This window comes from Typopeltis vanoorti, chromosome 9 (genome assembly GCF_054136105.1).
Source record: "Typopeltis vanoorti isolate ZY-2024b chromosome 9, IOZ_Tvanoo_1.0, whole genome shotgun sequence".
NCBI classification, from domain to species: Eukaryota; Metazoa; Arthropoda; class Arachnida; order Uropygi; family Thelyphonidae; genus Typopeltis; species Typopeltis vanoorti.
This window is the reverse complement of record NC_143557.1, coordinates 52822853-52846189: the sequence shown is the minus strand read 5'-3', so window position 1 is coordinate 52846189 and position 23337 is coordinate 52822853. Positions and strand designations below refer to the sequence as shown.

Below are 23337 nucleotides of genomic sequence, written 5' to 3'. Positions count from 1 at the left end.
TTTTATATGATTTATGTTTCGAGAATTGTCTAATTTAGAATATAATTTAAATATTTCGACAAATTTCATAACGATAAAAAGAATTCATTCGAATTGCGCTTATTAATAGGTGCATCAGCACTGTTGCGAAACGCAACTAAAGCAGTTAAGCCTGTCAGGATCAAATAAAATATCACAAAGTCATGTTTGAACTTTGGCAGAAAGTCTATACTTAGAGCAAGCACACAAAGTTTCAGTCATGAATGCAGATTTATAAATCTACCATTTTAATCTCTAGCAATAATCAATTATGACCTTTTCTTGTCTCGTTTAACACCACCATGAAAAATGGATAACAATAGATTCGGAATACCATGGCAACGTAAGAACCAATGAGAGGATCAAAGTATTGTTTCTCCTTTCCCTTTCGATTTTCTTAATATGGAAACGTATATTGCGTCATTAGATTAACGCAAAAAAGATATTTCCTAGGCAGTTACTTCAGAAAGTACTAACGGATTTCGATTAATTTATAGCCATAAATTCTTATACCATGTAATTTTGCAAAGGCTATAAAAAAACTAAGACATATGAATTAGCGAAGCTAGCAAAAGATTTTAGTCATTTATTAGATATCAGTCAATAATTTAACTAATAGAAGGTATTGAAGCTGATTAAAAGGTAAAATGCGATCAAATAAGTGAAAGCAACATTTGCTGATACAGAAGGAAGGGATATAACTGGTACAGTAAGAGTACGGAGATGGGACTGTTAGTGCAAAGTGTGCTGAATACCATAACAGTATAGAATGTTTTTTTAAATAACTTTATTAAATGGCCTTATTCTAGTGTTTTGAAACAGGTTTTAGGTTATCTTGTTTATGACTGATAATTAATTTACTTTTAATACATTTATCTCTATTAAACGACACCATTGTGGCATTTTTAAATTACATTTTGTGTTCAGTTTAATGATTAAAATAATTGCTTGATGATTAATATTAAACAATGTCAAGAAATAATTTAAAAAAGACTTATGAAGTTATTGGCATATTGGAAAAAAAAATTAAAAATTAGAAAATTAAAAAAAATCAAAATTAAAAGAAGCGTGATGTTTAAATATGGTTTTGTTATTCGACCATCAGGAATAGAATTTCAAGAAAATTGTCTTTGAGGGTACAATAAAAGAATTAAGAAGTATTAACTCGAAGACATCGTTTAACGGAAGTGACACTAATACAAACAGATAACACTGATGGACATCTTACATAAGTTTCTCTGCATATTTATTTCATTATGAATCCAAACAGCGAATTCATAATTTCATAATAAATCTGGACTCGACTGAATGAATAATCAGGTTCTCCAGAAACATAAGGCCAAGGAAAATAGTGTAGGTCTGATAAAAATGAGCGTTTAATCGTGGTAGATATAAGAAGCAAACTAGCGTTAACTAAACACTTAAAGATTTAAGATTACCAAGTAGTTATTGGCGACTATTTTTTATGAAACACCATCTTTAGCATATTAAAGCAGTAGGTGAGCTAATGGTCAGATGATCCCAAAGTCGTGGTCTAGAGAAAACAAACAGAACTTGGACTTCCATTAAGAGGGATGATGAACCCAGAGTGGAAAATTCGGATTCAGTGGGGAGAAGATTCGAATCCCCATGGCCTGTAAGTTAGAAAATGGAGAAGTTGAAAACTTTAAATTGAAATCTTTATCAACCCAGCAATCGTACCTATCCCACTTAATGAGATGAGTGGGTAAATAGCAGGTAGAGGACAGAAAGGTTGCGTAGAGGGAATCTTCTAAGAACTTTATGATCAGGAATGTTGTACCAGAGAGTTTATTATTCGAGTACTTGTTAAATATATTTATAAACGCTAAAGGATTCAAATACTAAGACTGAAATCTGTCTCTCACATAATGATAATGATGTGAATCTCAGTAAATTTTATGGAAAACCTTAGTTTTTTTTTAAAAAGATTATCTTAAAAAGATAGGATAAGAGAAGTGGATGGATGTAGTAACTTGGCAGGAAGGCAGTAGTATAGCATTAAATGACTATATATATATATATATATATATATATATATATATATATATATATATATATATATATATATATATATATATATACTGAATGGAAAGGATTTAGAAAGATAAGGGATACAAGTGACTAAATGTTTTGGTTAAGGGAATATGGACGTTCAGGAATCGTATTAGTAAGACAAACTAGTAATGGGCATACGTTTAATCAAAAGAGGCTTCGCTTGCAAGAGAAAGGAAGTGATGATATCGTTATACAAATCTCTTGCGAGATAATATTGGATTAGAGCTCACAACTTTCCTCACACAGATATCACAGGTATTTGGAGAAGTTTCACTAAAGTGAGTGGAGGAATAGTATCAGGATAGTTCTGAGAATTGGTCGATTAGTTGTAATTTGTAGAATATATCTAATAAAAGAACATGGAAGACTGAAATGATGATAGCGTAATCAATGAGAGGAGATTTAATTGAAGCCTATAAGGTATAGATATATATATATATATGCTCATGCAGATATTGCTTGTAGCAAATTAGGGTCTATTTGGTTGGAATAATCAGAAGATAGCGAAGAAGAGAGTTGAATCACATATAATAAGCTCATTTTTCACTATTAGCATTTAAAATATGATTCTAATTTCAATCAATGAAATTAGAACTACAACTAAGGTAATGAGATCAGTATATTACATCTGCTAACTGCGTGTGTTATAGTTTGTCGGTTTTGTGGGATGAAAAAATCCCATATTCTTGACGAAGAAAATTTCAACCTCTGTATTAGACGTGCGATCTCACTTCTATCTTTCAAAACTCAGAAAAAAAAGAGTTTCTCATGTTCTAGTACGGAATTCGAACAACTAAGTCCTTTCAAACAATTTAGCAAATGCTGCTTCTTCAAATGCGTTTTCTAGGTGTTGAATGAAACAGAAATAGGTAAAAAAAAAAGCTTATAGTAGTTATATGCAAGTAACGACTGTAAATCAAAATAAACTGATAACATGTTTATGTTCGTAATGTTATTACATAAGAGAACGATTCAGCACTTTTTTTTAGAGAAAAAAATCTGAGCTTAGTAAACTAAGTTCAGATTTTTTTCCCTAAAAGGATGTCAAGCATACTGGTTTAGCCACAGTGATGATTACTTAGTACATAATTCAACATTTTTTTTTTCCTTCAAGAACTCAGAATGCTACCTACAAGGTAGTCCAGAATATAATAAAATATAAATCATGCAGAGAGAAATCAGGAACGTAGGAGTGATGGTTTATATAGTTTTGTTTTGGTTTGTGCAAGTAGAAGTAATGATTTAATATATATATATATTTTTTTTTTCAGTATATATATTCATCTATCAATGGAACAGGTAAGTGTTTTGAAAAAAAGAAAACGAACTTGTTATTGTTAACACAAGAGGGCGCTTGTGTTAATTCATCAATTCCTAACCGGAAAACACTATTTTCATAATAAAATGATACTAATAAGTAAAATAACTACGACAATCAATGAATACATAAAGAGTTTACTAACTGAATAAATGAAATAAAATAATTAATATAACTATCATTTATGCTAGCATAAATTGAATTAATAATTTATTTCTTGGATTTAATTTTAAAAGAAGCGTTTTGCATATTGCACGGATTGTCATGTTTCCAAACAATGTAAGATTAACACATTGAATAAACAGAACATCGCATGCTAAACTAGTACAGAAGTATTCATGATAGACAAATGAGAGAACGGAAATGATGCGACAGAATTGCATCACACGAAACTTCACTCAACTTGTAGTCCACTGATCGAGCACGTACCTGTATAATGGCCGCCTTGCATGTCTCCCTTGTGGTTACATACGGCGTACAGGTCATATAGGTTATCGCTATCAGCGGCAGCTAGATCGCTTTTGAGTGGTTGCCATGACAACGGTGTAGACGCAGAACTGGTGTCATTAGTTTGGTGAGGACGGCTTCGTTTTTTGTGGACGATGAAGGGAGACAAATTTAAAGCGTGAACAGGGAATTCCACAAGGACTCGGAGCTTTGTTCTGTGGTTGGAATCCTAACGGGGAAAAAAAAAGAAAAACAACACAACATTTAAAGAGAAGAAACGTACACAGCTGTGCACACTATTTGCATAAAGATTGACAAAAGAAATACTATTTAAACACCATTGTTTCTACCTTGCATGTTGATGTTTAATTTCCCTTTTATCTTTTGCAAGAAAAAAAAAATTGCAAGCGATAAAATATTTGCTATTAATAAATTCATGTAAGCGCTACACGCAGAATTACCACGAATGATAAATGGAAGAAAATAATAGAAAGTAACCTTTAAATGCGTGAAACAGTGGTAGTTACTTCATTTACATGATCTACTTTGCCAACAATAATACTTCGTTGGCAACGTACCAGCCACGTGCGTTTATGTTCTTTTTTACAATAGAATTTTAGTGGTGTTAAAAGTACAAGTTTGAAAACGAGCCAGCTAAGCATTACATTATTCGGATATGAATTCTGAGATCACAAAAAATGCGAAGCATCGCCTACGAAATGCATTTATTATTATCTTGTAATGCATTCTTTAGGTACGCCCTTTCCCTGTTCTTTTACAGCTGGAAGTGTTACTGGTTATAATCGTTGTTGTGAGGTCGAAATAATATCCTTTTAGAAATTGATGCTGATTGTTATTCGTAATTTTGGAAGATTACCTTTAATAGACAAGAACTAATAGGAACGGAATACTTGAAATCTTTCTTTAGATAAAAAAAAAAATTTGAGACTTTTCGCATTTTCAATTACTGTAAAAAGCAGGCAGCAGATTGATTAGTACACGAATTTTCATCTTCTATTCTGAATCAACAGATTCTAACCTCAAGGAAAGAATTAAACCTTCAAAATATATGAAAAAAAATATTCAAGTCTGAGTGTGTATGAAGACGAAACTATAAACGAAATATAAACTTTTAATGACCAAATTATGATTTGTCAGGATTTTTGACAGTTAAGACATCCATCGTAGATGCCAAAGTCTTTTATGGAAAATCTAATTACCTGATCAGCATATCAGGCAATACGAAGGTAAAGTCGACTGTCGAGATTATATGAGGCAGTAAGGATGATTGCGTTAAAAAATAAGTTAGTTAACTGGTAGAAATATGTGACTATTTATCACAGTAAGTGCAACAACATTAATATTACATAAAATGTAATCTGCATTCATATCACCTACTGATTTGTTTCGATTTGCATGCAACAATCTATACGAGTTGCATACAAATTGAGTTTTCAGGAGGCTAACACTATACTGACAACATTATTATGCTAATATGTAATAACTAGAATATATTACAGACGGGGAAAAGTGCATGATTAATTGGAACTATATTTTAATTGCAATACATTGTATAAAGTGAGCTATATAGTATTTTTAGCAACATTTGTATAAGCGAAGTTCTTCAGTTGAAATAAAAATACGTAGCAGTAATTTTTCTTCTTTGGGGGAAATGCGAAGTGGGGAAGAGAAAGATGTGAAACAGTCAAGCCAATACTGCACTAGAATTAAGTTACAAAGGAAGTTATCCTTTTACTTCGCTTGAGTGATTTTAAAAGAGAAGTGAAGTTTATTAAACAGTAGTGTTTGTGAATACGACCTCTGATTAATTTCCATTTTGTATGCAATTGCTATTCCGGATTGCGGTTTCATATCATGAAAACTAGAATGAGAATAACGGTTGTATTTAAAAATTTTTAGAAACAATAAGTAATACAATTTTTTTACATAAACATTTCTATTGTTGGCTAGTACTAAGAACAAAAAAAATTGGCAATTATAACGAATCTAAAGTATCCATCCCTAATTAATTAATACAATTAAAGTAATGATCGCAGATAACTGTGGTACTTGCAATTATATGGTTTACATCAAGATCATAACAGAGCAAATTGTATTCAATTCCATTCGACCAGAAAGTAATTATTAACAGAATCGTTTTACCAAAATTTCCAATTAAAAATATTCTACTGAAACCAAAAATGGATCGCATAGGCATACACTTTCGCACACGAGAGGCCGCAAGGCATATAAGCAAATAAATACAGTGTGTGTGTATGTGTGTGCTGGGGGTTTAGAGCAAAGTAATTGTTGATATTCTTCTTAAAGAGCTGTAAGATATTCTTGTAGAATACTTAGATTAAAGATTACATTGAAATCCGTCTGCAACAGCTTAAGAATAACTTGAGTACTGACAGATGGAAAAATCGAATCTAATGTGCGATTATGCATTATATATATATATATATATAATGCATATATATATAATGCATGTATATATACACACACACACACACGCACACACAAGAAAATCTCGCTTAACGCGATTAATTAATCCATAAATTAATGCGCGCTAATCGAAATCGCGTTAAGCGAATACGCGAATACAGTAAACACTAGGAACAATTATAATTCATCCATCAGTTAGCGTAAATTTGGGAAAAAAATACAGTATAAGCTATATTAGAGGGTAAAATCATAAAAGTTAATAAAAATCAATTGCTTCAATTTTCATTTGATATCTAAACATTTCATTGAGCTACTTTTTAGAAAAATTTAAGTCAAGATGTTTGAATAGTGGTCGACATTTTCATCTTGTCAGGCAATTTGCGATAGCTGGCGATCGCGTTATCAAGATTTCGGCAGACTTCGAAGCTTCGTTCCATATCAAGATCAGCATCTAACAAAATTTCCTTAGTATGCTCAATGTGATTGCAAATTAGCTCAAGTTCTTTCGCAGTTAGCATCTTAGTCGTAACATTCTCTTCTTGGTCTCACTCATTATCTTTTTCTTGAAGGAAATCATTCTCGCTTAAATGTTCTAAATGGGAATCGAGCAAGTTTCTCACATCTTCATTATTCAATTCATTAAATCCAAGTTCTTTTCCAATTGTGATGATTTCTTCAATAATGTTAGATCTTAGATTTTGCGCACGATAAAATAACATAGGCTTGAGTTTAAAGTTGCCTTCTGCATTGTATTGCATTGACGATCTTTAGATATTTTGGATCCTGTTGAGATGCTTCAGTTTAAGATAGCGAAGTTTTTGTTGGCATACGCTTCCAACAGAGACCAGTTTCGTCGACGTTGAATATTTGCCGATTGTCATAATCACCCTCCTGAATTATCCTTTGCAATTCTCCAGGAAACGTGACGGCAGAATGTTTATCAGCACTAGCAGATTACCCAGTTATTCGGTAATGCTTAAAAAACCAGTAGCAACTTTCCTTGTTCTTTGTATTTTTTGCTCTTACTTAATATGGTCAGAATTCTAGACTCGCCGTATCCCAGGTCCATATTAAGACTGTGTAAAAGGCTTTAAGGTCTAAATTATCATCATCAAATGCCTGCCATGTACCCTCAAGGGGTGTACAGGATATGGTAGTACTACATGAAAAATTTACATCATTACTCACTTCCCATCTACAATTTTACTCCAAATCAGTCTGTTACTTGTCAAGACTCCGACATTGTCAGATCTTATATTTCTATCGTCTAAGGCACTTTGTACCGTATCAATCCACCTATATCTTGGTCTTACAAGATATAGATGGGTCGTTTTCCTGCCAACCTGGCAGAGAACACTTGTTTTGCTAATCTTTCCTCGTCCATTCTGTTTAAGTGACCATACCACCTCAGATTAGCTCTGCCAATTCATTCCTGGATGCTGACAATGTCAAGTTCTGTCCTAATATCTTCGTTTTTAATATGATGGTACCACTGATGCCATCTGTTCACGCCTCTAATCTTTCTCAGGATTCTCATATCTGTGGTTTCTAGTCTTTAGTTAAGTGTTTTTCTTCTAACCCAGCTCTCAGATTCATAAGTTAAAACTAGTTTGAACACTGTTTTGTATACAGCTAATTTAGTGTTTATTTCTTTATATATTTATTTAGTGTAAATTAGTAATTTAGGTCTATTTTATGGTTGTGAAAAAGCAGACGGAATGATTAGTTATTGCTATTTAAAGAAACATCGCACTTTAACGAAAAAACTTTCATTCTGTATAAACATTAGCTATTTCATTATATCCTGGTTATTTGTAGGAGACAGTGAGTAAAAAAATTATCAGACTAGAACATTTCCCACACGAATTACTACAGAATTTTGAATAAATAGGGGCATGTTCTTTATAAACATTCTCAAGATCTGTTGTAGCAAAAAACCACAAAAACCTTGTTATTCTCAATTATTAAGAGAATATGTGAAATATAACTGCCTATTGCGAAGAGCGAAAGCATCGGATGAATTGGAAAATTTAAATGATACAATAAGCCACGTGCTCCTCAGCATCCATCCTGTGAATAAAGGAGAAACTGGGGGAAAGGAGGATTTATTTATGATAAGCGTTTATTACTACGCCTAGATAATTGGTCAAGTGAATTTATCCAGTACTCGTCTCGCATTCTAATCCTAAAGAAATATTTTCAGTAATTCTAACTCACAATGGCTAAATTGAGGAGCGTTGTGACGATAGTCTAGGTTTCAAATAATAAACATAAATCTTCGATCGGCCCAAATGAAAATTTGTGGGGGCAGAGTGCAATGACTCATGATAGCTGACTTGCTTCTGCAACCGCTCACACACACACACACACACACACACACACACACACACACACACACACACACACACACACACACACACACACACACACACACACACACACAGAGAGAGAGAGAGAGAGAGAGAAAATATAATTCTTTAACCTCCCTAATTTCAGTGAACTGTGAGGTATCGTATTGCTAAGGATTTAATGTAGTAATAAAGTAATAAAGTGAATGATGAAGTCAAAATATGTCTTAAAATAGCTTTCGACATCATTAAGATCGATGGTTCACTAATCTGGTTCAGATTTAGTCCAACTAGGACAGTTGAAAATAATGTCATATGCGATCAAATTAATAAAGATATAAAACTTCATAAAACTACACTTACGCACAGGTCGATGCAAAAACGAAGACACCCACTTACCTGTTTGAATCTTTTAAGATGAATGACGAGGACGTTCGGCATTGACCACAGACTAAGCTGCTTAATTCCGTGTTGTCTGCAGTGGCACGATTGACATTCCCATCCGTCTTCTCTGTCTAGCTGCAGAAGAAAAAGGAATGGTTCTCAGCGAAGGAAATTAAAAACAGATAGCCGGAGATTTCCTGCCTATGCAACAAAATTCCAGCTTTATAAATATATTGTAAATGGACATCGTTATAAAGCAAACCAAATATGCGACTCTTCTCAATGTTTTAAATGCGCGCAGCTATTAGTCATTAAGTTTCGCGCTGACTGGTCACACGGTGTTAATTGATAAAACAGGCAGAGAACTACTTTCTGTCCATTTATTTGTAAGAAAAGAAAGTCATCATATAAAATACTTCATGTTAGTAAAAAGTGTAATATATCATCCGCGACAATTCTTCTTTTATTGAATAATGAATGACACCTTAAGAGAAAAACGAAAATACTTTTTATGGCATGCAGGTTGATTATTTAATTTGCTTCACCAAGCCAAACTTCCTGAAATTTTCTTTAAGATATTTTTTATTTCTACTTACACTGAACAATATCAGTATGACGAACAAGAATTAGAAATTTTGATAAAAATTATCAAATTATATCAAAAATCTGTTATTTTTTTCAAGAGTATTAGGTGCAAAATTCCAACTCTCAAGTTGATCATGCAACGTAACCGAGGTGAAAAATTGAATGGTTGGAATTAGCGAAAATAACCAAGTGTATAAGGCTATTGTATTATTATTAATTTAGTGTTCTAGGCGGATTTGCTTGATGCTTTGCGGAATGTTTTTTTTATTGTTACTTATTCACTTTCTGTTCAGTTCAGAGAATATGCAATCTTCGAAGAAAATCTAATAAGATGGACATGTAATCAAACATTATATTTACCAAAATGATCCTTAAAAATTACTAACCTTTTCTTTTTTGAAATACAAGCCGAAGCAATCATACAGAGATTTCTTCGCCATCTCCATTTTTCGGTTTTGAAGTTGCAAGTAGCTTTTACTATCAGCTGTGCAAGCATCCTTAAGGACAGCTTCCCTACAAATAAAAATGAAAAATATACAAAGTTTCAATTATTTATCTATCTATTGCATATATATTATCGTTCGAAATCACATACTGGAGGCTTTAATTTCTGTGGTTAAGTCGGTAAGTATGAGGCAAGTTTCTTGAACCTCTTGTCTTCAATAGAAGCAACTTACTTCAAGTCAACAAATTACTGTTAAAATTATAATTCAGTATAAGTTTATGAAGCTAATATAAGTTAATGATGTAATTTTTATATGTGTTTGCAGTTTAATATGGATGTTCGTGAAAGTCTTCAGACAGATGACTTTCATTGACCCGTTTATTGGAGACGTGAAGTGACATAAAAGATATTTAATCTATCAGACCTCTTAGAAGACCAAACGTTGAAGTGAAGGTGAGTGAAGCTGTCATAAGAGAAAGAACAAACAAAAATATATCGGACCAGTATTATTCAGTGATCTCATTTTTCCACGCCAAGTAAGTCAAGTGTGCATGCAAGTGGATGGCATCACATGTTAGAATTTAAAACAGCTGTCATCTACCACAGGCGTCACAATTTACGTCTCCAGCTCACATTATGAGCAGTTGTCCTATATAGGTCAGTGTTAAACTGTGATAAAATCTATTTCTTACCATTGGGTTTCAAGGTAAGAAACACGTTATCTACAAAGTCCCAACAAGAAAGATTACAACCAAGCCATTCAACAGAAAATTTTAAAACTACAAATTATCAAAGATAGAATAATTAGTCAAAAGATGTTTGGAAGGATGCATTTATGCATACGCCATCTAAATTCATTTCAGTAATTTCAGTGTTTCACACAGAAAATTTTCGCTGTGAAAACCATAACATTTCGTAACGAGAAGTATTTTAACTCTTATCTTATTCATAAAAAATGCTGACTGCTGAGCATGTGTCATACATTTGACGTTTTCACATCATTTTTTCTTTTGAAATGTTATTTTTTTCTTAATAATAACTAGTACTCATTTTACTATTTTATTTTACAATATACAGCGCTTTAATTTAGAATACATACTAAAATTACGGACGAGACCGCAAGTAAGTGATTCATTATGCATACATCATCTAAATTAATTTCAGTAATGCCAGTTTCACAAAGAAAGTTTTCGCTGTGAAAATCATAATTTTTGAATTTATTTGTAAATAGAAAAGTACAATTAAGTAGTATTTTAAAAAAAATCAATCTGTTATAAAAGTTAATATGGTTAATTGGGACAAGCAGAATTTCGAACGACAAATAGAGTGGAAATGAAATGGATGTGCAATCTTATTAAGCAAGAGATCCATAAGAAGATGATGATGATGCAGAAGAAATATCATGAGACTAAGGATGAGAGATAGGAAAAAGCAGTTCAGAAAAGTTACTGCTGGTAAGGAAAGAAAAGTCGGAGTATAAAAAGAAACAGATTGTGCAGGCTACCAAAAAAGGACAAAAAAAAGATACCAAAAGAATTTCCCAGTTATGCTGCAAGTAAAAGAAAGAATGAATGTGGAAGAATACCTTTAATGAATGAGACAGTGTGTTTCTGTCAGAAGCAGATGCAATTGTTCAAGTAATGAGTGTTCGCTTTGTTAAGTTCTATTAACTTGGTATATGCTTCTTTAAGCATAGTGCTACCACTATATTAGATGGAAAAGACACACACACACACACAGACAGAGAAGGAGAGAGAGAGAGAGAGAGAGAATGCATGATAAGTAGGTTCTATAGCTATTGTATAATAATATGGAACAAAAATGTGGCAACAGGTACAGATGAGATATCAGCAAGTATCTGAAGAATTGTTGTTGAATTAGTTAGGCCCTTCTTTGCTCAGGAAAGATGATCTGTTGAACAGTAGTACAAAAACTGGTGTGTCTCATTACCGACCTCTCAATATATCTGGAATGATGACGAAGATTTTCAAAAAAAGTTGGTAAGAAATCAGTCCTTTCACCACTGTTGTTCAATCTGTACATTAATGATATTGGGAAGGACCTGATAGGATATGTTCGGTTATTTACTAACGATGCAAAGATATGCTGGGTGAGGGATACTACTGATATGCAACACTTACAAAACGACTTGAATAAGATGGAACTATGGGTAGATGATAATGGTTAACAATTAAATGTTAAGTGTAAAGTTATGTACTTTGGGGTAACGAGATTTCAAAATAAAATATATTGATAGTGTTATGCTTGCAGAAACTGGTAATAAGATTCTCGGAGTTATGGTGGTAAGAAGTTCGAAGGTCACATAGTAAAGACTGAAAATACAACTCAGAGAATAAACTGCAATGCTGAAACGAATACCGACGTGCAAGGATAAAGATATAATTTTTGCATCTTTACAAGGCTTTGACGAGAGCACTTTACTGTGCGAAGATTTGATTTCGTGTATTCTAGGATATAAAGAATTGTGAAGAGGGTACAAAGAAGTGTTACAAAGATAATATCTGGATTAAGCAATGTAATTACGAGGATAGATTGAGAGTGTGTGGACTACAGACAAAACAGAAGAAGGAGAGGTGATATGACAAATAAATTTATGAAAGGGTACTGTCGGGATGAAATTTTTCGTTATATAGAAAGTGGGGAGAAGACAAATGAGCGTGGGTGGGAGCTGCGTTTGTCGGTAGAAAGACATAAGAACTAGGTTTTTTTTCTCTTACAGAGCAATGAGTCATCTCGTGTAAACGAGTTCAAACAGAAACTATGACAGCTGATGTGGGTGGTGATTCACGTCCTCTCTCGTTGAGTCCTTGGTTACTGGAAGTCTCTGTTAATCATATTGTCAGTTGTCTTAATATGGTGACAGAGGCATGGCATTACATTTGAAAGTTGGAGAATAATTTGATAAGAAATAAAGCCTAGACTTGTTCGAAGTGAAATTAAATGCGAGATTAATACCATAATTAAAAACCATATTGAGATTAAACTCAAAAATCCATGGAAATGGAATTAAGGATAAAAGTCACATTAATTTCATATGGGAATAGAATATATCTTATGATCTATAGTAGGGGTCGCAAACTGGCGGCCCGCGAAAGCTTCGTATCCGACCCGCGACCGTAATGATTTCTTTTCCAAAAATCAATGTTTCTAACATCCTGCAGGGATTAAAACAGAAAAAAAAATCAAACTTCTAAATGTTTTATAACAGTCTCTAAACAGAAGTAAAACTTATTACTATAATTCTTTGCGCCATGTTTCTATCATCAAATGCTGGTAACACTGAATGGAAGTTACTTGTCACGCAGCCATTTTAAGCCGCGTGATACAATGTCAATAAGTTACAGGTTATCATTGTAATATGATAGTGTGTTAATAACTTATATTAACACACTATATTTTTTTTTGCCCATAACAATGTCTAAATTTGAAGTTAAAAAAAGAAAAATAGATCAAGAAGGCAGAACGTTTCAAGAAAAATGGTAGAAGGCATATTTCTTTGTGGAAGTAAAAAAATATTCCAACATGTTTGATATGTAGACAAAATGTCGCCGTGGTGAAAGAATATAACCTAAAACGCCATTATGAAAAACAAACCATAAGAACTGTGATAAATATACAGAAAAGATGCGTGATGACAAACTTAAAGATTTAAAAAATGAACTGAAGTTTCAACACAGGATATTTTCGAATGTTATCACAAGAAGTGATGCTGCTGTTAAATGCAGTTACGTCACAATTAAAAAAATTGCTCGAGCTTCGAAACCTTTTACTGATGGAGAATTTATTAAAAAATGTATTTTAAGTGCAGTCGAAATCATATGTCCGGAAAAAAAACAAGCATTTCAAAGTATAAGCCTATCAGGAAATACAGTTGCGGAGCGTGTTGAAGACATAGCAGACAACTTCCAAGATATATTGCGTGAAAAAATAAAGAATTTTGTAGCGTTTTCCATTGCAGTTGACGAATGTACAGACATTATTAATACTTCCCAGTTAGCAATATTTATTCGTGGCGTTGGTGACGATATGAATGTGGCTGAAGAACTATTGGATATAGTGCCTATGTCAGAAACAACGACAGGAAATGACTTGTATTTCCTGTCGTTGTTTATTGTATTGAGAAAAGTCTTGAAAATGCTCACGCGGACTGGTCAAAATTAGCAAGTGTGACTACAGATGGGGCTCCTGCTATGTTAACGTGTCCTGTTAACGACGGACTTGTTACAAAACTTCAAATGAAAAAGGAAATGTTGTGCAAAGACAAACTTAAATCGTTTCATTGCATAATACACCAGGAATTACTTTGTGCTAAAAAACTAAAGATGGAACACGTCATGAGTGTAGTAATTAAAACAGTAAACTGGATACGCTCTCACGCCTTGAATCATCAACAATTCAATCTTTGTTGGATGAATTGGATTCACAATACATCAGTTTGATATATTATACGGAGGGCTTAGTCGTGGCGTCGTTTTAAAAAGTTTTTTGAACTCTTAAAATAATTTGACATGTTTACTTCATCCAAAGGAAAACCGATTCTCAGCTCACCGACGAAGATTGGTGCAAAGACTTGGCCTTTTTAGTAGATAACAAGCTACTTAAACACTTTGAATACTGCAAATTCTCTGCAAAGCCTGAGAAGAGAGCATAGACCACTTAAGAGCAAATAAAAAACAACACATTTCTCGCATACTTCCCTTAATTTATTTCCTAGAAAAAAATAGTCATTCCTTATACTTTTTTCAATCTGTCTCTCTCTCTGAATTATGAATAAAATTAAGAGTCCAACCTACCTGTCTTTTATTTTGATGTCCCACTCGGCTATGAGTTGTAGGTATGGCGGTCCGTAGTGTTGGTTTGACTCGAACAGCTCCAAAGCGTGATCAACACAAGGCATGTACAATGGGTGATCTACATTATCTGGTAAATAACAATGGACATGAGGAACTTCTACTACATATAGCCTTGGACCTTTTACCGACCCCTGTAATTCAAGAAGAGAAGACATTGTTATATACTGTCAGTACGTCTACATTTCTCATAAACATTCATATGTGTCAGAAGGTCATTTTTTAAATTAAAAGATGTCGCTTTTAACAACTTATGCAAATTTTACCCACCTGACATCTTTACCGAGAACCGATTTAACCCATTTCACTAATAAATTCCTGTTTAGCATTATAATTCAGTGTGTCTTTTTTAAACTCAGTTATTCCAAAAAAAATTTTTTTTTGTTAATCTCAAGGCCTGTTTGATTATCCATCATTATGTTCAAGTATTAAATGATGTATATACAAGTGGAAAAGCTCGTTCCAAGGCTGTAGTAAGTAACCAGTCCCAATCTAAGTTATCTTAAGCCCTTAGAACTGTCAATAAGCCTTGAAACGGATTTTATAGTAAAAATATACTAAGTAAACTTGAAACATTCATAAATCCTTGCAGATATAATTCTCTGTAAAGACTTAGTGATAGGTATTTACATCGTGAGCCTCACACGGCTGAAAACCACATCAAGTAGTAAACAAACTTCTTATAGTGCATTTGCATCCTTATCAATCAGTTTTTTAAGGGATACTGATGGAAATAGCATCTTATATTTTCTTTAAAATGAATGCTCATGTTTTTAAGTTTGTGTATACTACACACCACAAGTGAAGCTGATATTTAAGTTGTTACATATTTTAAATTACAACACTGTTATTTGGTGGACATATTTAAGTAAATATCATTATTTTTAAAAGGTAGTTAAAGAAGCTGTCAGTACTCAGATTTTGTGAACTCAAGAAGATTGGAATTTCTGGATTTTCAAATGGCTTTAAGCATTTTCTTTAGGAGGGGGGAGGGGGGGATGCGGGCATTGATAACGAAATAAGAATTGCATAGGCTAATATTTCATTGCACTGTTAAACTTTTTATTTGTATTTTCTAGTGACCTATTATATATGCAGTCGTCGATGTGTATTGTCAAAGTTGTTTTTGAATTACATGTGAAGCAACTAAAGCTATGGGAATAGTGTATTACGTATTTTAATTGCATGTGTTCGTCGTATGGTTGGCTAATCTGTTTTGTGATATGAAAAATCCATTTATGGGACGAAAGACCATTCGATCTCCTTACGAGATAGGTTAACTCATCTTCGATTGAAAGTCCCGATGACGATTCTTTGCATCCTAGACACACGCGAGCTACTGAGGCTAGCGTGTGGCTCAAAAACCCATATACAGCAACTTTTACACACCTGGCAAGCTGTATGGTCCCAGGTTGAGTGCCATATCATCTGGTCAGAGTAGTAAAGCAGACGAAGAAGAAAGAATGCGAAGAGAACTGCACGACTGACTAAAGTTATTGAAAAAAAAAACTGATTTTTTTTTAATTGCGCAATATATAAGATGGAAATTCGATGTGAACTGATAATACGCACTGAGAAAGAATGCTCTTTTTAAAAATAAAAATAAAACAACAACATCGGACGAACCTATGCTTCATATAACTATTTATCTTTAAACCAATACTTATGTACACATCGATTATATGCTTTATTTATTATTATTTTAAGGAAGGTGTTGTTGTGGTTTGAAATTCGTGTGGTGTGTTTTTCTGATTTGCAGGATGAACTCTGCACCCCGAGTTTCCGGGAGAAAAAAAATCCTTAGGCATCCATACGAGACCGATTAACTTACTATCAGATGAAAAAAAAATTTATAAAAGATTCCTCACTTCGTCTCCTAGATAGATCGTCGATATACTGTATATTCCATCAAATATTCCCTCGCGTGTTAGCCTCAATGGCCTCTTACGGCCAAGTAACTTGGCTTCTTTAAAATCTGATTGATGCAATGATAAGGCATTTAATCCTTTAGCTATAGAGCGTACGATGGTCGGTTTACGGGGTGAAAAACCTGAGTTTCGGGAAAGAAAAATTCTGCCACCTCCGTATGAGACAGGCTAGCTCACCTTCATATGATACCTTGATAAAAAAAGTCCTTTGCATTTTAAAAACGGGATTCAAACAAAGGTCTTCCAAAGCAAAGGACTTTTCGAAATCCACTGGAATTAGGAGGCTCCTATCAACACACACACACACACACACACACACACACACACACACACACACACACACACACACACACACACACACACACACACACACTTTTTAAGGGCGTTAAATATATACTCACTATTTAATGAGAAATATAGGCCAACACTAGAGGGATATACATTCAATATTGTAATTATACTTATAAGAGAGAATAATATTTTAGAGAGAAAACAGCTCAACATAATTATCGTTTAAGATGTAGTCTATTGTCAACAAAAGGCATCAAGTGTTCACCTGTAGAAGCAGATCAAACAGATGGTAGGAGATTACAAAGTGCGTCACAGTTCTTGCAAAAGTTAGCACCTGTTTCTCGTGATCAAGTCCAGACAGAAGCGTGTTGTTCCCTCCTCTCACTTATTTTGTTTCCTTTCTGCTACATCTCTTCACTTTTTTATGTTAATGGTTTCATCTGCTGAATATTGGATTCTCAAAGTTGAATCGTGATTTCATCTACTGATCATGGATCAGGTGATCGACAGATTACGAATTAAAAGCAGAATATCTGCTTGCATATAAGTCTTTCTTACCTTCAACAGAAAACGAAATTTGCATTTCTTCCTTTTTCGGAAGTAGTAGACATAACATCAGTGGCATCTTCAGTACTTTTCTTTATTGGCAGGAATCACAACGAAAAATATTTAATTTACAGTGGCTAATTTTCAGGATAATAATAATCTCTATCCTGCAAAACGTCAAGACAAATTCCATGTCTTCTATGGACAAACCGGTAGAATATCACAATTTTATTATTATTTTTTTTTGTATCCTTTTCGATAATGCAAAAACTAGCAGATTAGTACAAAGCCTATAAGCGCCATTTATTGATGAAGCGGAGGGCAATCACATTTCCAATATGCGCGCGGGCGCGCGCACGCACGCACACACACATATGCGCGCGCACAGTCAAGGCAATATCCTTTGTTTCAAAATAATCACGTTAAACCCTCGTTTTAACTAGATTTAAGGTTCACCTTAAAAAGGTCTTCGCATCTGGGACGGAATATAAACTTAGATCTTTCTAAATGAAAAGAGAAGATCACGCAGCCCTTGACTATAAGAGCTTTTCAAACAACGAACATGAGTTAGCTGGTCTCATACCTTAGGAAGCTGCCAAGAATCCATATCTTCACATATAGAAGACTGCGAAGAGAAAATTAACGATCCTTTCTTGGCAAAGGGCATTGTTAGAATTCCGATAGAACTAACTAAGGCTATGAGGACAGCATATTGCATCGGTTCTCCGATTTTTTTTTCAGGAAAGACTAGAATTTTCGGAAGGAAACACGAGACTATCTACCATTCGCTATATTTGATAAGTTCACCTTAAAACGTCCTCGCATCTGCGACGGAATATAAACTTAGATCTTTCTAAATGAAAAGAAAAGATCACATAGTCCTTGACTACGCTACGAAGGCGTTGTCCTGATATTCAGTGGCTCTATATTAAGCAAGTTTATTAGGATCATGACATACGAGTGATTCTAAACCTAAAGGGGAAGGTGAGATAATACATAAGTTCTGATAGTGAAAAGGACGTGACATCATTTCAGTGACTTTTAATCACTTTTCGGTATGCACTGGTTTCTAGCCATTTTGAGTCCAACGTGTTCCCTTTTTCCAAATATTCTAATCCTCTCATCGTACAAATAAACTTAGATAGACGTCGATGTTATATTTGACGGCGCTCATATCTGGAGAATGTCACAACCTCATAAATACAATTATCAGTTAATTACAAAAAGTGTATGTATAATGAGCCATTTGTTGCATTTCTAGGTAATAAATGCTGTTTACATGGTTTTTAGTTGTTTAAATCAAAAAGCACACACAAAAAGTAGGGACTATTTCTGTTCATACTATGTCAAATCAAGTTATGTACTAAAGAAAAAAAAAAGCCAGGTAAACCATGATCCCCCCCCCCCCTCCAGAACTAACAGCATAATGTTGAAACATCACAATAACGAGTATCTGAGGCATGATAATACCATCTGGGTTTAATAACACTGAAAGAAAATGAAACGTGTGTAAAGATGGGGCTTTGTTCTCACAGAATTTCAGATTGGTCTCTGAAGAAAACGAACAGTTCAGCGCACACAGATGTCAGGCTAGTGAAACCTCGATCAAAAGAACCAATAAAAGGAGAATATATAGATTCTTAAAATGAGTTCATCGTTCTTTAAGTAATACAGTATCAAGTTAATTCGGATGTGGAAGTTTGTATTCTCATAAGATCTCCATCACTTTTGAGCGATAAGTTTCAAAAGTATTTTTTCTACTCGCTATAAAGCGCATTTATGTTTCTTTCTTTCAACAGATGTGTTCATAATATCACCAAAATATGTTATCAACTAGTTCCCCTGTCCAACTCAAATTGGTCGAACTCAACACTCAAAAAAGCAGGGTGATATTGCAGGGATTGATATTCTTCACAAATTCTGCAAAACACCTACTAATATCATACTATTTAAGAAAGTCTCCGTAATTGGTGAAACAACAAACAACCCCACAAACTTCTAGAACTTCCCTTGGGGAAAGGGGGGGGGGTCTGTCGTTGAAAATTGGTCTGCACTTGTGTTTGAACAACTACAATGTCCGTTGAAATAATAATCCTTTTCAGTAACAGCTTAAATAATTATTATCATGTAACGACTGTTTTTTTTTCTTTTCTGATAGGAATATTCCACTGCTTTGCTATGCTTGGAATATATCGGATATGGGAACAATACCAAATATAACAGTAATAAGCACACCGTACGGTTGTTATTAAGTACAGCTATCCAAACGTGAGTTGTATCTCCATTTGATCTCGGAACAGCGGCAACTAAATAGCTTCTTTGAATTCTTAAAATAGCCTCAACTATTAGCGTGCGTAGGCTGTTAATAATTGAAGCCATTATTCTGATGCTGTGCACCTGTGACGAAAGGATTCGATGGGATAATAGTGATACTATTATGTATATTCGTTTTTAAGAAACAATAGGCTGTATCGAAGACGAGAACACGACATGCTGGCAACGGCCTCATCGCCTTTTATTCTTAAAGGTGTAGCTGAACAGTAGAGAACAGTGTATGAACTGCTGAGAGCTAGCTAGCCAGTCCTTTGAGATCAAACGCATTTGGTGTGTGTGTGTCCGTGTGTGCGCGCGTGTGTTGACAGCGAAGATCTCTTGACTCTTAATTTAACGAAAATTTGTCACATATTAACATCATTGCTATAATTTTTTTGATTGCAGTATGGGAACTATCTGAGAAAAAGAATCTAAAGTTTTAACTTTTTTTGGGGGGGGGGTTGTATGTAGTTTGAAAGTCGCTCAAAATATTTTTCTTTTTAATAAGCAAAGTAAAGACATTTTTCTGAGGTATTTACATAGTTCCTGAAATATTTTAATTCAGTTTGTTTCACTTTTGAAATCGGCTAGTTATAAACGTTATTCTTACTTTTTTTGTGTGTGACTCCCACCCAAGAAAGGTTGTAAAACCTAGATTACATTAGTATCGTTGCTATCCTAAGCATTTTTATATTTAATATTTTTTTTTATATATAATCCAGAAACCCTGTTCTAGATGCTAAACAGGGAACCTTTTGAAACCACTTTAGATCTCCAATAAGCAGAGCGTGATCTCACACACTGTGGGATGAATTTCATCTCCTCCCACCCTAAGGACATTCAAAAAACATCCATTACCGCCGTGGAATTCGAACCCATAGCATGTTGAAAAACGGATATGCCAACCACCTTGGGCAACCAGACAGATAAGATTAGAGATATGAGTTATGTCTTGGATATGTTCCTCACAGCATTATTCTACTGCCTTTTCTGCTTGGCTAAGATGGATATTGCAGTCACACTGGATGGTAAATAACTGGATATACATTAACGGACTACTGTGGGGGTTTCACTGACTATAAGGGAGAATGCAGCCTGATGAGAGGCATGTAAGCCTCTTCAGAATTCTTACTACTTCGGTGGTAAGAGATGCAGCCTCTGAGGTAAACCTGCCAGAACCCATTCATTTGGCAGATACAATATGCTGGTTTTAGTTTTAGCTGCTTCAGTAGTAAGGCATCCTCGGTTTTCTATGGCTGGCTGACATGAGGATTATAAAGAAATCTTGAAACTACCCTTTTATGATATCCATTCTACTGGAATAGATATGATACTCAGTTGCCTCATTTTAGACTTCCTTTTTTCTTGTAGATTTTAAACTAACAAGAAGAAGCCGTAGGTCAAAAACTGCTATGTGCAGAAAAGTAACAGTCGCACAAGCCGGTATCTTCATGCTCAATTGTAACGGTGACCACTAAAATCAGCGTTGGCTTGTGAGGGTCGCAGTCATTTCGGCGCGCGCAAAAATGAAATAAAATGAATGTGATATGTTGATTTTGGTGTTTCCGAGAATTACTCAAATCTGGTTGGTTATACAACAGCCCTATTGCAAATGACCTGGAGGCACTTAGTTGGAAGGTAACATTTGGCTGTAGGTATCTTATTTAAATGATTACATCCATCTCTCTTTCATCAGTTCAAGCATTGCTGTGCTTTGGATAATCCACTTAGAAAAATAAATGAATAAATACTGAAACCTTTTAGTCCTAAAGGAAGCAGGCGAAGTTCCTTCAGAATGATAACTTTTTTTTTTAAGATCGCTAGGTATCTGGACACCACCATTCAGCCATCCGTGATAGTGATGAATCCAGAATGAGGAGAGAGATTGTGGCAGTCAAGTCAACCTTCTCGTGGTCCTAAATTTTAATAAATATATATTGTGCCTAAAATAGTGAGAGCTCTATTGATTTTTTGGGGCAGAGAAAACAAAAAAGATATTTGGCCGTGCTAAACTTTCACTAACGGTCGACTAACTCTCGGAAATTTTTAACGACATAAATGGTCGACTAACTCTCGGGAATTTTTAAGCCCAGATGAATTTTTTAAGCCAAAGAATGGCTTAAAACGTTCATCTCGTTGGTGACTAGAACTGAACTTATAATGGTCTTTTTCGGCCGGTTTAGCGCTGTGAATGCAAACACCATTTCCATAGGTATCTAATCCACTTATAAAAGTGAATTTTCCCTAAAAATGATACAACGTGCATTTTTTTTCTTTAAGAGAAAGATTGAGGAGAGAAAGAAAGAAAGAAAATAAATAAAACCGAGCAGCTGTAGTTGGCGACAGCTATCAAACAAATATAATAGGCCATTCAGATATTAAGAATGTCAAAAACCATACTACAGCAAACATGTATATTCACCTGTTTTTATGTTCATCTTATTCTTTCTCATTCATTTTATTCCATGCTGTCTCATATCTCCTTTCGTTCCCAACTACTGCGTAATAATAATAATAATAAAAGATTTGTTGTAAAATTCTGCTTCCATAGTAAATGCAATTCATGCTAAGTAATCGGCAAACTTAGGAAGGTAAATCTGTTAACCTCAAATTATTAATAGTTATTTTATTAGATGCCATGTTTTAAAAAATACTCGCATTGAGACCAAATATCGAACATTAAATAATAGTGAAGACGTACCTGATTGTTTTTTATCCTTAGAATTTCAACCCTTTGCAGCAACTTCCGTCTGAGTCCATCATAACTGACTTCTCTTGACACTTCCAGTACGACAGGAGGGCCAATACTGCAAAATAGGAAATGCAATACAATCGTGCGCTTTTCAAAGTAGTATTTATATTACACTAAAAATGAACTGGAAGTGTGTACGTTACTTATACTAAAAGGTATGGAATTAAAAGCGGAGAAATATAATATAAATTATGCAGACAGAACATCATCAAAAGCATGGGTTTCTCACATTAATATTCGCGAACAGTGATATCTAGTTAAACGTGAAACTTTTTATCATGTTAAAGAAACTGAAAAGGCCTATAAGCTACATGTAACCTGTCACTGTATGAATACATATTTAGGTTAACGGGTCAGCTTTTAAAGTAGTTAAATAACCGAGAAGGCACTTTGACGGAGTTGCCTGTGTAAGGAAAACTAATACAAAGAAAAGGTAAATAAGTGCGGGTAGTATAAAGACTGCAGAGTTCACAACGCATCTACGGTCATATGAACAAGAACAATTGTTGCAATTTGCCTTTTGATGTACCTAGGCATTCTATTGCATGCCATGCCATTCAATGCACT

At 34.2% G+C, this 23337-nt stretch overlaps 1 protein-coding gene across 1 annotated transcript in view; it reads right to left on the bottom strand.

Annotated features, from left to right (window-relative positions):
• Positions 1-23016, bottom strand: part of LOC150103045 (ubiquitin carboxyl-terminal hydrolase 43-like) — a 28307-nt gene extending 5291 nt beyond the window's left edge. Inside the window, exons 1-5 of the mRNA XM_090398217.1 lie at positions 22720-23016; positions 14884-15074; positions 10011-10137; positions 9055-9174; positions 3842-4088 (exon numbers count right to left, since the gene is read on the bottom strand). Coding sequence (XP_090254343.1) covers positions 3842-4088; positions 9055-9174; positions 10011-10137; positions 14884-14987 — 598 coding nt within the window. The 5' untranslated portion in view covers positions 14988-15074; positions 22720-23016. The remainder of the gene's footprint in view (positions 1-3841; positions 4089-9054; positions 9175-10010; positions 10138-14883; positions 15075-22719) is intronic.
• Between the last annotated feature and the right edge of the window lie 321 nt (positions 23017-23337).